At 42.2% G+C, this 16,963-nt stretch overlaps 1 protein-coding gene across 7 annotated transcripts in view; it reads left to right on the forward strand.

The window, feature by feature from the left end:
- The window catches only part of ZNF248 (zinc finger protein 248), a 32,666-nt gene that overhangs the window by 15,156 nt on the left and 547 nt on the right, over nt 1–16,963 (forward strand). For 6 of the 7 annotated variants that reach the window (XM_022553250.3, XM_089897479.1, XM_022553252.3 and 3 more), the window contains one exon: nt 551–16,736. In XM_022553250.3, the coding sequence (XP_022408958.1) occupies nt 551–2,031 (1,481 nt within the window). In that variant the 3' untranslated portion in view covers nt 2,032–16,736. The remainder of the gene's footprint in view (nt 1–550; nt 16,737–16,963) is intronic. The other variant, XM_089897480.1, reaches the window with a different exon arrangement.

Here is a 16,963-nt window from a genome sequence, read left to right on the forward strand (position 1 = left end):
TAGATCCTGGGCTAGCGGACAATTCTTCTGAACCTGAGGAAGTTGGTGTTTTCAGAACTTTAGGCTGGTGTTGATGTGTAGAGTAGAAGCAAGTACTCTAGTAGGAATCCCACCCAGCAATCAGTGTCTGAGGGGATTAGGACTAGACTGTTCTGTCTCCACCAAACATAGTTCATCCCCTGAAAGCCCTTGTCTGCTAATCTTCAGTGTCACTTTATTCAGTGTTCAGTGTCTCTGTTGGACTCACTCCATTCTCTTGAGCTTCCTGATTTCTGAATCAGCCACTCACTGGTTCCCTGTGCTTTGAATTTATTTCACCTTTTTCTGTCCAGTTTTAAAGGTTATATTAATAAAGTATTCCACTGTAGCATGTATTTATTTTCCACTCAAACTAGAAGGGTAAAGGAAATGTATACTTGGATTTAGTTTACACCAGAAAACTGAGCCTAAAACAAAAGAATCGACGCATAATAGGGCATTAGTGTAAAAGTCCAATTCCATTAGAAATGTACTAGGATTTATAAGACGTGGTTATTTTTCTCATTTCTAGAAGACTGGAAAGTTGATGACCTGATAGAGAGCAGCCAGGAAAATGAAGATGAACATTTTTGGCAACTTGCTTTCACCAACCAAACGTTAAGTACAGATAGTGGTGACAGAGTAAGGAAAACTTTAAATCTAGGTACAGACTCTGTTCCTTCAAGAAATTTTCTCTATAAGATATGTGACACATGTGAAATGAGTTTGAAAAATATTTCAGGCTTAATTATTAATAGAAAGAACTATTCTGGAAAGAAGCCTGATGAGTTTAATGTATATGAGAAATTGCTCCTTGACATTCGGCATGAGAAAACTCCTACTGGAGGGAAATCTTATAAATATAATCAGAAAAAGGATCGTAGCCAGGATCTCACTCAGCCAATTTTTGACCCACCTTTTGAATATAATGAAAATGGACAAGGCTGCCATGGGGAGGCAGATTCTTTCACAAACAAGAAAGCTCAGATAGGAGAGACACACTGTAAGTATAATGAATGTGGAAGAACTTTCATCCAAAGTTTAAAGCTTAATTTATCTCAGAGAACTCATTTGGAAATGGAGCCATATGAATGCAGTATTTGTGGGAAGTCCTTCTATATGGATTTAAGATTGGGGCATCAGAGAGCTCTTACAGGGGAAAATCCTTATAATGAATATGGGCAGATTTTCTGTGACAGTTCAGCTTTCATTATCCATCAGGGAAATTACACAAGAAAGATCCCCCATGAATATAAAGTAAGTCACAAAATGTGGGAAAAGTCAACCCTCTTTAGACATCAGATAGTACACATGGGGGAAAAACCTTATGAGCACAATGAAAATGGAAATACTTTCAACAAGAAGTCACATCTCACCCAACTTCGAAGAGCTCACTCAGGAGAAAAAACCTTTGAATGTGGTGAATGTGGGAAAACATTCTGGGAGAAGTCAAACCTTACTCAACATCAGAGAACACACACAGGAGAGAAACCCTATGAATGTACTGAATGTGGGAAGTCCTTTTGTCAGAAACCACATCTTACCAACCATCAGCGAACACATACAGGAGAAAAACCCTATGAATGTAAGCAATGTGGAAAAACGTTCTGTGTGAAGTCAAACCTCACTGAACATCAGAGAACACACACAGGGGAGAAACCCTATGAATGTAATGCATGTGGAAAATCCTTCTGCCACAGGTCAGCCCTAACTGTGCATCAGAGAACACACACAGGAGAGAAACCCTTTATATGTAATGAATGTGGGAAATCCTTCTGTGTGAAATCAAACCTCATTGTACATCAAAGAACTCACACAGGAGAGAAACCTTATAAATGTAACGAATGTGGGAAAACCTTCTGTGAGAAATCAGCTCTCACTAAACATCAGAGGACTCACACAGGGGAGAAACCCTATGAGTGTAATGGATGTGGGAAAACCTTTAGTCAGAGGTCAGTACTCACTAAACATCAGAGAATTCACACAAGGGTGAAAGCTCTTTCAGCATCCTGAACATTCTGAAGCCTTTATCCACTCTTTCCAATTCGTTATACAGGTTTTTAAAATGAGATTAATGAAACCCAAAGAATGCCACAAATTATTAGAAAGTGAAGTTTTGTTGTGCTTCAGATAATTAGTACTAGAATAAAACCTTATAATGTTTTGAATATGTGAAAGCTTTCAAGAAAAATTAAAACTTTCCATCAGAAAATTTATATTGAGGGGAAATTCATTTAAATAATATGGCAAAAACCTTTATCTCAAATTTATGTTGTGTAGTGCCATATTCTGGATGTGATGCCGAAATTGTAAATCTAATGGATGATACTCTTTTACAGTCATATTCACAGAATCATAAGTTTAAAAAAGTTAAATGACAACAGCATTAAACATTTATGTGAAGAGTCCTTGATGTTTGCAGCCTTATGTGAGTATGCTAATATCATAGAAATTTGAGGTATTCTTGATATGTATATTAGAGCCCAACATGCTTGTGAAGAGAAATTCTGAACCCTTAGTTAAGTAACTATTATGGTCTATATTAATATTTCCCACACTAGATATCATCAGTGTCTTTATAGGTTGACACAATTATGTACATATGTATATGTAAATATGTTTATACACACATACCAACACACAGTGGTGTACTGCAGTAAGCTTATACTGGCTTGCAAGTACTGCTGATTGTTAAATTTTCAGGAATTTTGTGAGCCAGTTGTTAAAAAGAGTCATTATTTAAAAATTAAACTATATAAACTTACAGTTAAATATTAAAACAAGGTAATAAGTACTCAACACTCATTACTTCCTAATTATTTTACAATATTTTGCTGTTATCTTTGTTCTTTAGGTTATTTGTATTGTTGAATCTGCATGGTGAATACTGTATAATGATATGCTACTGGACATCTCTTCCCAGCTCTACATTCAGTGCCATCATGTTGGTAGCTTGGCTTTAGTGGGAGTATTTACACCATGATAATTGGCAAACTCTATAAATCTGGGTTTTGTTTTCTCAGAGAACCTGTAGTCACATATTTACAGTAGCACATCACTGTGTATTTATGAAAATACATTTGGAAAATTTAAAGTACAAGCCACATACCCCTTTTTCCGTTTTCTGATATAAATAAATGGCTATGGCCATTATTACTGAATGGCCTCTTGAATAAAGAAGCCAAAATATGTTTTTGTGAGGTTTTTAACTACCTCTGCATCAATCCTATTCTAAATACTACCAGAGTCTCTCTGTAGTATGGCCAGTATATGCTATTTTACAACCATATTGCTTACCTTTCTTCTGACTTTGCTGGCATATGTGAATGAGTGTGGCCATTTTTACTGAGCTTCCACTTCCATAAAAGAGCCAAACGATATTTTTCTGAGGTTACTCAGCTGCCTTGGGTCAGTCAATAATGCAAATGCTATTAATAACAATGATATTTACATAAATTTCGCAAAGGTTAACATCAGTTATGAACAGTAATGCTCACTGCATTCTACAAATAAAAAGTAGTGGTGTATAATGAAATGCCTCTGTCATATTCTTGGTGCTTCATTGCTGTATCTATTTAGGCATGATGTGTGTAACCCGAGTTGTATGTAACAAAGGAACTATGTATTTAATTTAATAGACTGTAATATACTGTCTCTCTCTCCTTTGTCTTAGTGTTTCCTTTGCTTCCTTGGAACACATTGAAAGCAGTTCCAAGAGATACTGCCCACCCAACAGCCAATCCCTACTTCTTAGTTGCTGGGCTGTTTTGTCTCTTTGTCCGTCCTTCCCCCAGATGATTTAGGGGTAAATCCACATTAGTCTAAGTTAATCATGAAGATTCTATTCTAATGATTTTGTTGGGATGGACATGTGAGCAGTGAGATATTTGGAAAATATTCGGCAGTGCTTTGGGGAAAGATCTCAGTGATAAAGTATTGTCATGACATGGGAAGAGATTGTCTCTCTTCTGCTGGACATTTTCATGTCTGTATGTTACACTAGATTATAGTTATGACCCTGAAGGACAATAGCTTGAAGATAACAGTACACAAGATGGGAAAAGCCTGGCTCAGAGATGACGTCACTAAGCTGCACAACTCTTTTTGGACCTGCTCTCTACTAGGAGTTTGTATTACTCTGGCAATAGTGGCTTCTTATTTATTCTCAGGGATGTCTGTTACTTAGACCTGAAGGCAGTCCCCTGATACAGATGAATTCTTGTCTGTGTTAATGTTCTATACAGCAATTTTAGGGAAGAATTACTTCTTTTGACAAGTTAGTATAGGGATGGCTGTTAGTATCAGCCATGGTTCTGGTGAAAAACAGAATTCTGCTTCAACTAAGAAGACTTTAGTGGCAGACTTATTACAGTACAGTAGTTTGGGCCAAAAACAAGGGATATTGAAGCACCTAGAGACTAGTGTCACCAGGAAGCCATTACCATTCTAAGTCCTTAAGGGGCAAAGGATGGAAGCAAGTGTTACCAGAGCCCAATAAGAGCTGCTCTTATGGAGGAGGGGCCTCCTCATAGGAGATATTGTCACTACCAAAATTTTGGCACCAAATCTCCAGAGCCCTCAGGTGCCACGTGCAGGTGAGCACAAGTGGGCTCAGAGAATGTAGAAGGGAAGGTCTGGGTGGAGCTATTGGAGAATAAGCATCACAATGTTTTTTATTCCTGTAAATTCCTATATAAAGGCTCAGTATTAGAAATAAAGTTATTCTACTAGTTGAAAGTTAAGTGTTTCTGCCTCATTGTGCTGTTACGTTGTCATAAAGTAAATTCCTTTTGGAACTGAGCACTGTGGCAGGTATGTCATTCCTTTGGCATATGTGAAGCAGACATGTTAAACTGATTATTCATATAGCCCTACATGGTGTTTCTTGTTATATGTGGTGTGAGGTTAGCAGCTCTCTGTTCTTCCAAATAGCCAGTCCTCTCTGCACTGTTTGATTAATTCATCCTTTTTCTTGTTGGCTTGATATGACCAGTTGGAATAACTGGTTACCCCCCTCGAGAGCATAATAAGACTAGGTGTTTACCTCGCATATTATAATGAGTACATTTTTGTGTGGATTTTTAATTGAAATATAATATTTTGACAATATTTCTGATTGACAAAATTCAAATGCCCATAAAATAAGACTCCAGTGTATTATAAATTCTCTATAGGTAGATATATATGGATTAAAATACATGGCAAAAGGCCCAGGATACCTGCTGAACTAAAAGCCAATAGTTACTTCAGGGGAGGTAACTGTTGGGGTAGAGTCTGAAGAATAGTCATCCGTTATACTCCAAAGAGTATTTATGCCCTCTTCTCTCAGTATGGGCCCTGGTTAATCAGCACAGTCCTAGGAAAGCTTAGGAAATTTCGCTACCTCCTTGGGCACCAGTCATGGCCACCATGCTTCTCCAAGTTCCTCTTCTATTTTAAGGAATGTGATTAAAGACTGACAAGAGCAGAGTATGTCTTCACAAGGGGCTTCAAGGAATTCTGAACCCCGTCTTATTCTTCAAGGACTTGGGCTTCTTTGCAGGGGGTTAGACAACTGAGAATTTTTGGCTGTGTGTTATTGGAAGTAAGTTCAGGGTAAGATCTGCTCTTTCACTTAGGGATAACTACCCCTATTTTGTAGATGAGGATACTACAAAATGAGGATACTACAAAATGAGGATACTACAAAATGAGGATACTCATCATGTAGATGAGCCCAGAGAGCATCAACCATTCCATCCTGTGGACTCCAGACATGCTCAATGTGGGGCATGCAGGATATTAAGCATCACTTCTCTACCTCCTCAAGCATCTGAGGGGAACTTGCTCTCAAACAGTGGTGTGTAAGAGTAGACGTCAGTTCCTCAAGATTATGTAGTGGCTATTGCAACTTTTCTACATTCTAGTAATGTAACCTATTCTTGTGAGCATGGAGTTGGCATTTACTCCAGATGGCACCATCTATTCCTGGCTCCACATCTGTATTCATCCAGGAATGATCCTTTGTTAAAATAGGCCAATGAGAACCCATCCTAGAATATTTTTATTGAGAAGTCATCGTGACCAGATAGTTTGTGTCCTTCTTGTTACCAGCAGCCATATCAAGAAAATATATCTGCAAGGGAGAAGGTGATGGTGACAAGTGTTATAAAAATAAAATGGGAAAAGTTGTCAGAAAGATGGTTTGATTTTATGTAGTGTGGAGAGGGAAAGACCTCATTGGGGAGGCCAACGTGGAGGAAAAGAGCCACTTGGATATCTGGAGGAAGTTGTGTGTATATGTGTGTAATACATACACATGTGTAACCTGTTTTTGTTTTTTGTTTTTTTTTTTTTAAATTGGGCCCGTTTTCTGTCTTGAACTTGACCTCCCCTTGCTTGGTATGAGCTATCATCATGCCTATGCTTGGCAGGGAAAGGTGGAGCCATAGCCTCTGGGAGGGTTTAATTCATGGGTATCCTAGATGTCCTCAGCCACTACCCCTGTTTATTGCCCCCAGTTGGAGACTGCAGCTGTAGTTGCCCTGAACCTACCCCTTTATCTGTGTTTTTCTGGGGAAGGCTTATCCTGTTGAATCCGTTATTTTCACTTAATCGTCTGCCACCCCAACACCATTTATTAAATAGGCCCATTTCTCTTCACTTTTTTAAAAACACTACCAATATCATATACTGAATTCCTATGACAATCTTAGGACTTCACATGTTTTTTTACCCGACTCAAAACTAAAATATTTAGATTATTATAGCCATTAACGACACATCTTTAGATAAGCGTTAGTCTTTATTTTCACAAAACGTTTGGCTCTTCCCATTATTCCACATAAAATTTACATTTGTTCTAGCAATGGAACAAAAAAAATGTGAAGACACATAACTTCGTTGAGATTTTGTTTGGAATGTTGTGCCGTAACATACTTCATTTTGTAGTCAGGAAAATGATTTGTACCTCTTATTACTCAAATCTTTTAAACTATTGTTCAGTAAAGTTCGTTTCCTTCATATAGACTCTGCATATTTTTTATTTATGTCTAGATATTATTTTCTTTGAACTTGTATACCTCTTGACTATATTATCATCATGGACAGAAGGGGGACACTTTATATTCTTAAAATATATTTACCGGGGCTTCCCTGGTGGCGCAGTGGTTGAGAGTCCACCTGCCGATGCAGGGGACACGGGTTCGTGCCCTGGTCTGGGAGGGTCCCACATGCCGCGGAGCGGCTGGGCCCGTGAGCCATGGCCGCTGAGCCTGCGCGTCCGGAGCCTGTGCTCTGCCGCGGGAGAGGCCACAGCGGTGAGAGGCCCGCGTACCGCCAAAAAAAAAAAAAAAAAAAAAAATATATATATATATATATTTACCAATAAAGATTTTCACTATATATTTAATGAAAAGACAGTCACACAGCATTATACCCTTTGTAAAAAAAGTCAGAGTTGGTGCTTAAAGTTAACTTTGAGAGCAGGGGTCTTCTTTTGGATTGTATTTCTTTTTCGGATTTTTTTCCATTTTTGTTTAATAATTTTGTAATTTTTCGAATCTAACATATTTTGCAACCCAGGAGAAACCCTGATGATCATGGATATGACACTTTTTAATTGTTGGCCTCTGTTTTCAGCTTTATTTAAATGTTTTACGTATATCCATAATTGAAATGGATATATTTGTGGCATATATTTGTGGTAGTTTTATGTTAGTATAGAGTCAGGGTGTGATTATAGCCCATTTTTAAACTATGTCCTTGGGATTGTAAAAGAGCAATACCTCCAGAGAGAAGAGATTATTTTGGGGAGCACTAAAGGAGGGATCATTGAGGCTAATGGATGCTGAATTCAGAAATGTGACATATTGGGCCTCTGATGACACTGGGGAAGGAAGGTGCAGCCCTTTGCTCAGCACATGTGCAGTTCACTGTCTCCAGCCTCCTAAGGCTCCAACCTTTGTCTTCTGGAGACCTGGTTCAGGACAGAGAACGGGAAGGGAAGTTTGTGCACTTTTGGGTTCTGTGGAATTTGGCAGAGAGAAAAGGAGTTGAGACTGGCTTACAGTGGGTAGGATCCAAAATTTCTCCAAATGCCTCTGAATTGGGCCCATTAATGTTTTAATTTGTGTCCATAATATTTTTGTGCCTACCCTGGACTTACCTTCAGATAAAGGCCTTTGAGGATAGGCTGTGCTCCAGGGTCTGTGTTTTAGAGTGAAGGGGAGGGTGCAGAGGAGAGAGGGTGAGGACTGGAATGGAGCAGGGGATCAGCTGTGGTTGCATTTGTTACTTTCTTTGAGGAAAGCTCCCTATGTCGGTGGCCAGATGTGTGCAGTAAAATGTATACGTCTCTATTCCAGAAGATCTTTCTGAAGCTGTGTACGCCAGGGCGTGAGGTCCATGAGTGTGATTGAGAAGGGTTGTTAAAGGCTGTCCGGTAAGAGCTGGGGCTGTGGGGTGTTAGTGGTCTGTAGTAAAGCACACGGTTCAAGAGCATAGAGTTTGGAGTTATTGTCTGCATACACGTCCAGATTCTATTACTTAATACATTTGTGAGTCTAGATAGGCAGTTTAACCACTGAAAACCTTAGTTTATCCCTGCCTAAAATGTGAATGACGGCGGTACCTACTTTATAGAGTTGTAGGACTTAAATAAGATAAGCAAGTAAATTCTAAATATATTTATTCAATCAATAGATATGAGTCAGTTTCTCAGTTGATTAGGAGTTATTTGAAAATCAAACAGAAAAAACTCTGTGGAGAGTTACATCACCAAGACGGCGAAGTAGGAGACCCCAGCCTTCCCCAACAAAGGTCAACAATTAGACAAGTTATCCAGGAACAAAAACAGCTGTGGGAGAGCTCAGGAATCCACTTAACAAACTTCAGCAACAGAGTAGAACAAAAAACCTGAGAAGAACTACTCAAAAAGGGATGGAAGAACCACTTCATTTTGCCTGCATCGTCCCACCCCGCTGGCCCGCGCTGCTCAATGCCAGAAGGACCAACCCAGCTAGAAAGAGCTCTCACTGGAAAAGGAGGAGCAGGTGAGCAACCAGCCTCCCCAGCCTTTCAGGGTTCCAGAGGAAGGACCCACTTCAGTTTCGCTCCACCCAGAGACCGGCACAGGTGAGATGTATAGAGGTAGCTAGGAACACGGAAGAAGAACAGAGGCTACCAGTATCACCCACACAGCAGTAGCAACCACGGTTCCCAGTGACCTGTTCTGCAGAGGATCCCTGCAGCTTTCCCACTGAAGAAACCAATAGGCAGCACAGCCACAGACTCCCTGCAGGTGTCACCCGTTTTTGCCCAACAGGTATTTGCATTTACAGACACCAGCTGCCTGAGTCCGCCTCAAGGCCCTTCTGCTCCACCACCGTCCACCAGAGCCTGAGATCCAAGCAGCAGCTACTGAAGGCCTCCGCAGCTGCAGGAGTGCAAGGCACCAGTCTAGCCCTCACAGCTAACCCCCACCACCATATGCACCCTTGGGGTTACCTCCTCCAGCTGTGCATTTGCATGCTGCCAGCCCGACTCTTGTCAGCAGCTTCCATTGCCATGTGCACACCTGGTATGCCGTCCCGCGGCCATGGAAGTGCATGTTGTCAGCCAAGGTCCCCATAAATGCTGGTGGGCCTGGATTCAGCCGTATCTCAAGTCACTGGCCTGCACCACTGGGCTCACAGGCAGCTAGGCCCACTGCCAGCTGTGCACCTGCACTTCCCTGGCCTGAACTTTGTCACTAACGTCCGCTGCTGTGTGCCTGTGGCAATACCTTATGGCCACAAGAGTGCACGGCAACAGGGCCCCATTAACTGTATCGGGGCCCAGATTCGGCCCTCTCTCGCCACTGGTCTGCACCACTGGGCTCACCTGCAGCTACCCCTGCAGCTGTGCACCTGCACGCTCCTGGCCTGACTCCCTTCATTGGCCTCACTGCCATGCAAGTGCCTGTGGAGACACGCTGCAGCCCCAGGAGTGCACACCGACAGCCAGGGGCCCCATGGCAGCCAGTGTGCCCACAGTTGGCCGAGGTCCTTGTTTCTGGCCCTGGTCCTCACCACTCTGTGTCTGCAACCAACCCCTGCCACTTCACAGCAACTGCGGCCGGCCCCAGAGCTGAATGTATGCGTGCCACTGGCTCTGGCCACCACTGCTGCCTGCCCTGATCCTTAGCTGCTGGACCTGGAGGTGCTGCTGAGAGCCCTATCAGTCCTTGCAGCCACTGGGGACCCCCACAGCACTCACCAAGGGCCACATAGTTGCCAGTGCCCTGCCCCCAGTGGCCTGAGCCAGTGAGACATCACACCTCCCCTCCACCAAGCCAGAGCTGCCACACACTCTTAGCACTTGGCACCCTGCACCAGTAAACCTGCATCACAGAACATTCTGGCATGTCCCCACTCACAGGTGATAGTCTTTCCTTACTAAAGTCAGTCCATAACGTCTGCAAGAGGTGACTGCTTGTTCATATGTACAAACACCTATGCAAGGATACAGGGATCAGGAAAAATGAGGGAAATATGACAATACCAAAGGAACACAGTAAACTTACAGTAACTGACCCCAAAGAAATAGAGATTCATGAATTGCTTGATTATTCAAAATAATTGTTCTAAATATCCTCAGAGAGCTGTAAGAGAACACAGATTAAGAATTTAGTGAAATCAGGAAAATAGTACAAAATCAAATTGAGAAGTTCAATGAAGAGAAAACATGAAAAAAAACCACAACAAGATTTTAGTTGAACAACACAATGACTGAAGAATTGAATAGCTTCACCAGCAGACTGGATTTTAAAGAAGAAAGAATAAATGAACCCCCCAAAAAGAAAAAATATCACTTGTAATTTATCCAGTCAGAGGAGAAAACAAAAAAAGAGTGAAGAAAGACTATGGGACTAATGGGACACCATTAAGTGAAACAATGTATACATCACTGGAGACCCAGGAGAAGAGGGAGAAAGAGACAGAAAGCTTATTTAAAGAAATAATGGGGCTTCCCTGGTGGCGCAGCGGTTAAGAATCTGCCTGCCAATGCAGGTGACATGGGTTCGATCCCTGGTCTGGGAAGATCCCACATGCCATGGAGCAACTAATCCCATGTGCCACAACTGCTGAGCCTGCACTCTAGAGTCCACAAGCCACAACTACAGAAAGCCTGTGCGCAGCAACGAGGACCCAACGCAGCCAAAAATAAATAAAATAAATGAATGGAAGGGAGGGAGGGAGGAAGGAAGGAAGGAAGGAAATAATGGCAGGACTTCCCTGGTGGTGCAGTGGTTAAGAATCTGCCTGCCAATGCAGGAGACATGGGTTCAAGCCCTGGTCCAGGAAGATCCCACATGCTGTGGAGCAGCGAAGCCCATGTGCCACAACTACTGAGCTGTGATCTAGATCCTGCTAGCCACAACTACTGAAGCCCACATGCCTAGAGCCTGTGCTCCGCAGCAAGAAAAGCCACCACAATGAGAAGACTGCGTACCGCAATGAAGAATAGCCCCCGCTCACTGCAACTAGAGAAAGCCCACGCACAGCAACGAAGACCCCACGCAGCCAAATATAAATAAATAAATTTATTTATTTATTTATCTATTTATTTTTTAAAAAAAGAAATAATGGCTGGAAACTTCCCAAACCAAGAGAGAGATTTGGACAGCCAGTTACATGAAGCTAATAGATCACCCCATAATTTCTATCCAAAATAATGTTTTCCAAGACACATTATAATAAAACTGCCAAAAATCAAAGCCAAAGAGATAATTTAAAAAGCAACAAGAGAAAAAAATTTTCTCTCATACAAGGAAACCATCATAAAGCTATCAGTGGATCTTTCAACAGAAACCTTGCAAGCCAGGACTGAGTAGGATGATACACTTGAAGTGCTGAAAAAAAAAAGCTGCCAATCAGGAATACTTTACCCAGCAAAACTGTCCTTCAGAAATGAAGGCACGATACTCTCCCAAACAAAAGCTGAGGGAATTCATTACCAATAGAAGGAGTTATTCAAGTACAAACAAAAGGTGCTAATTAATAACATGAAAATACACAACACACTGGTAAATATAAGTATTCTAAGTCAGACTTAGAATACTCTAACACTATAATATGGTGGTGTGTTAAACATTTAACTCTAGTACAAAGCTTAAAGGACAACAGCATTGAAAATAGCTATAGCTATAATAGTAAATGGATATACAGTACAAAAATGTAAATTGACAACAACATAAAATGGGACGGATAAAGAAGTATAGCTTTTATATGCGATGGAAGTTCAGTTGTTTTGAGCTTAAAATAAACTGTCATGTCAATAAAATGTTTCAAGTAAGCCTCATGGGAACCACAAAACAGAAACCTATAGTAGATACACTCAAGATAAAGAAAAGGGAATCAAAGTATACTTTATGCAAAAGAATGAAATTGGGCTGTGTTTATGCAAAAGAATGAAACTAGACCCCTATCTTACAACACTCACAAAAATAAAAATGGATTAAAGTCTTAAACATAAGACGTGAAACTGTAAAACTCCCAGGTGAATGCATAGAGAAAGAGCTCCTTGGCACTGGCAATGATTCTTTGGATAAGACACCTGAAGCACAAGCAACAAAAGAAAAAATCAACAAGTAGGACCGCATCAAGCTAAAAAGCTTCTGCACAACCAAAGAAACAAAATGAACCAGCAAACTATGGAATGGGGGGAAATATTTGCAAATCATATATCTGGTAAGGGGTTCATATCCAAAATATATTAGGAACTCACACAACACAATGGCCAAAAAACAAAACAAAACAAAAAAAACCCCAAACAATTCGATTTTAAAATGGGCAGAGGAACTGAATAGACATTTCTCCAAAAAAGACATACAAATGATGTCGAAAAGGTGCTCAGCCTCACTAATCATCAGGGAAAATCAAGACAAAATGACAATGGCATATCACCTCACACTTGTTAGAATGAATCTTATCAAAAAGACAGTTAACAAATGATGCTGGTGAGGATGTGGAGGAAAGGGTAGTCTGGTGCACTGCTGGTGGGAATATAAATTGGTAAGGCTACTAAGGAAAACAGTACAGAGATTCCTCAAAGTGTTAAAAATAGAACTACCGTATGATCCATAAACCCCACTCATTGTATATCCAGAGGAAATGAAATCACTATCTCAAAGAGATACTTGCACTCCCATGTTCGTTGCAGCATTATTCACAATAGCCAAAATACACAAACAACCTAGGTGTCCACTGACAGATGAATAAACAGAAAATACAGAAATAATTTATACATATTATATATATATACATACATACATACAATGAGTTATTATTCAACCATTAAAAAAGAAGAAAATCCTGCCATTGAAACAACACTGATAGACCTTGAGGGCATTAGGCTAAGTGAAATAAGTCGACAGTGAAGGACAAATACTGTATGTTCTCACCTATATGTGGAATCTAAAAACTCATAGAGGGCTTCCCTGGCGGTGCAGTGGTTGAGAGTCCGCCTGCCGATGTAGGGGACACGGGTTTGTGCCCCGGTCCGGGAAGTTCCCACATGACGCGGAGCGGCTGGGCCCGTGAGCCATGGCCGGTGATCCTGCGCGTCCGGAGCCTGTGCTCCGCAACGGCAGAGGCCACAACAGTGAGAGGCCCGCGTACCGCAAAAAAAATAAAATAAAATAAAAATAAAAACTCATAGAAACAGTGTGGAATGGTAGTTGCCAGGGGCTGAAAGGTGGGGGAAATGGGGAGATGTTGGGCAAAGGGTACAAACTCATTCATAAGATAAGTTCCATGAGTCTAAGGAAGAGCATGGGGACTTTATAGTCAACCATATTGTACTGTATAATTGAAAGTTGCTATGAGAGCATAGCTTCATTGTTCTCACCATAACAACAAAATGGTAATTAATGTTAAGTGAAGAATGTGTTAACTAACCTTACTGTGGTATACATTTTGTAATATACAAGTGTATCAAATCATCATGTTGTACACCTTAATCGTACACAATGTTATATGTCAATTATATCTCAATAAAGCTCGGAAAAACCTCTGTCTTCTTATAGAGCTTATTTTCTAATGGGGACAACAAAAGTACAAACAGGTACTTATGACTCACTCCACAGATCCACTCCCACATGAAGCAAGCAAAACTGATGAAAAAAAATTATTTTTAAAGTAAGGTCTCTGGAAATTGTCCTAAAGGCATATGGCAAAAAAGAAACATTCAAGAAAATCTACTTAAAACACATTAAGAACAGCAAGAGTTTGTCATATTTGAACTTCAACTAGCTCCCCTGCCCCCCAGCTCAGTGTGACAGTAACTCCAGTCACGTGCAGCCAAAAGAACAGCTGTCTTGCCTCCCAGCTCCCAGACGCATGCAATGGCATCTATTGTGGCGTCTCCCGTTGCGGAGCGGACGCGCAGGCTCAGCAGCCATGGCTCACGGGGCCAGCCGCTCCGTGGCACGTAGGATCTTCCCAGACCAGGGCACGAACCCATGTCCCTTGCATCGGCAAGTGGACTCTCAACCACTGCGCCACCAGGGAAGCCCCAGCAACCTCTTTTAGAGGCTGCCTTGTAGGCGAGTGCCATTTAAAGAGAAGTCAAGAGCTCCTGTTCCTCCAGACCCCACTCCTGTTTCAGGTGTACCATGCTGAGAATACTGAAGTCCCAGTCACCCTCATTTTGACTAAGTAGGGTAGAAGTTCCAGGCCAAAAGGGAAATGAGAAGACCACAGGCTACTATGCCCATATGGCACTATGCTCCTAAAATACCGGTGTCACAGAGAGAAGAATGCCGCTGTATCCACTCCTATATCTGGGGCATGCCTCAGAGATTTTTGCCAAGGGGGGAAAGGCAGGTCATAGAATCAAGAGGTCCAAAGCTCTCTCCAAGGTACTGACTTTATTTAAAAGAGTGTACAGGATGGTTAAGCCTAAAGGCACTTAAAAATCAGTGAAGGTATGGTGAAAAGCAATTAAAAAGAGGCTGGTAGTTTCATGAGAGATCTAAGCTAAACCACAGAACAGGTAGTTTACTAGAGAGAAGCAAGGAAAAGACGAGTAAGAGTCTACCTGAGATCAAAATGAGCCCCAAATACCTCAAAAACTTTTCACAGAAAGGCTTTAGTAGTAAATTGCAGTTAATTTAAGTCAATTTTAGTTATTAGCATAGTAGTGGTTATCCATTCCCCACTTCCTAGTCCTGTGGCAGTCAGCTATTCACATGTTCCTGGAGCATGCAGGTTGCAGGAGCCTTGCATGCAGCTTGCAGGAGACAGCGTGGACATTAAGAACCCTGTCCTCTAAATATGAGGGATTTGTGCTCTGTTTGCTCACTGCTGCTTCTGATTGTGGAGAGGCAGACACAGAGACAGGCAGCCACTGTTGCACACCCCATACCACTGCTGTAAGCCACTCCCCCTCTGAATAAACTGACTTCTTAGGATTTAAAGGGCTGGCACTCTTTTCTCCTTCATTTTTCTCTTTTTCACCCTTTGGGAGTCATACATTTAAAGACGAGGATATTCAAAAGCAACCACAAATACAGGAAAATTTAGAAAGTACCACACATGCCCAAGGAGAGGTGCAGGCTCAGAAAAGACTTGAGAAGACCTTAAGTTTTCACCTCACACTGATCCCAGCCCAAAGACATCCTATAACAATTAAACAAACAAATAACACACTTAAAAGCCAGGGAAGGGAGAAAATCTGATCTTCAGAGACACGACGTTGTACGATTCAAATATCCAGGTTTCAAGAAAAAAAAAAAGAAAAAAACCACGAGGCATACAAAGAAAGAGGTAAAAAAGAATTTAAAGAAAATGTCTCTGAGAAACACCAGATGGTGGGCGTAGTAGATAAAGACTTTAAAACGGTCTGAAACATGCTCTAAGAGCTAAAAGATGATATGGACAAAGTCAAGAAAACAATGTATAAACAAAATTGAAATACCAGTAAAGAGGTAAAAAAGCAAAAAGGAAAAAATTCTGGTGCTGAGGACTTCCCTGGTGGCACAGTGGTTAAGAACCCACCTGCCCATCACTTTTAAGAAAGCTTACAATTGGGCCCTGTACCATCTCAAGTCCTCTGTAGCTCCTCTTGAACATTTTTTGCCATAATAATAATAATAATTTTTTTTTGAATTTTTATTTATGTATTTATATTTTTGCGGTACGCGAGCCTCTCACTGTTGTGGCCTCTCCCGTTGCGGAGCACGGGCTCCAGACACCCAGGCTCAGCGGCCGTGGCTCACGGGCCCAGCCACTCCGCTGTATGTGGGATCTTCTCGGACCGGGGCACGAACCCGTGTCCCTTAAATCGGCAGGCGGACGCTCAACCACTGCGCCACCAGGGAAGCACTAAAGATTATTCTTTTAAACAGATCCACTCAACGGCTCCGCATCCCACTGCGGTGTTTTGCAGTCTCTTGCAGTCCTGAAAGAACTAGCCTCAGTGAGCTACAGAGCCAAGCCACGCGGGGTAGAGAAGCCTCTTTCGTGCATAACCCTTTAAACCCTCCGGGAGGGTGTGGCACCAGGGTTTATGGGAAATGTAGTCTTACGTTCCCTGGCTCACACTGCGCGTGTAAGCCCCTCTGCCGCGGCTCGTCCTGCGCACGTGCAGTTCACTAGCCCCGGTGTCTCGCTTTTCCGGGTCTTGCGGAGAAAATCCTGGACCGTCCAGGTCTGCGCGCGCTCAGGGAGCGGGTGCTGCCTGAGTCAGAGCTGCGGGTGAGCCCGAGTTGGGTGAGGGCCGAGGGGTTGCGGTGCGGCTTGAGGACTGGTGGGAGGTGGCAGTGGGAAGGAACCCCGCGGTGTGACCCCCGGTGAGAGAGCCTGCGAGGAAGGATGGGGGCGGCCTCGGCTGCGAGGAGGGATGGCGAGGTCGGGGCGCCTCTGTCAGGGGAAGGGGCGGCCTCTGTCGTGGGGATGCGGACGTACGGAGCCCCGAGAGGCTG

This window comes from Delphinapterus leucas, chromosome 16 (assembly GCF_059928025.1).
Source record: "Delphinapterus leucas isolate spDelLeu-1000000601 "Yukka" chromosome 16, BTC_Dleu_Yukka2, whole genome shotgun sequence".
Classification (NCBI taxonomy): domain Eukaryota; kingdom Metazoa; phylum Chordata; class Mammalia; order Artiodactyla; family Monodontidae; genus Delphinapterus; species Delphinapterus leucas.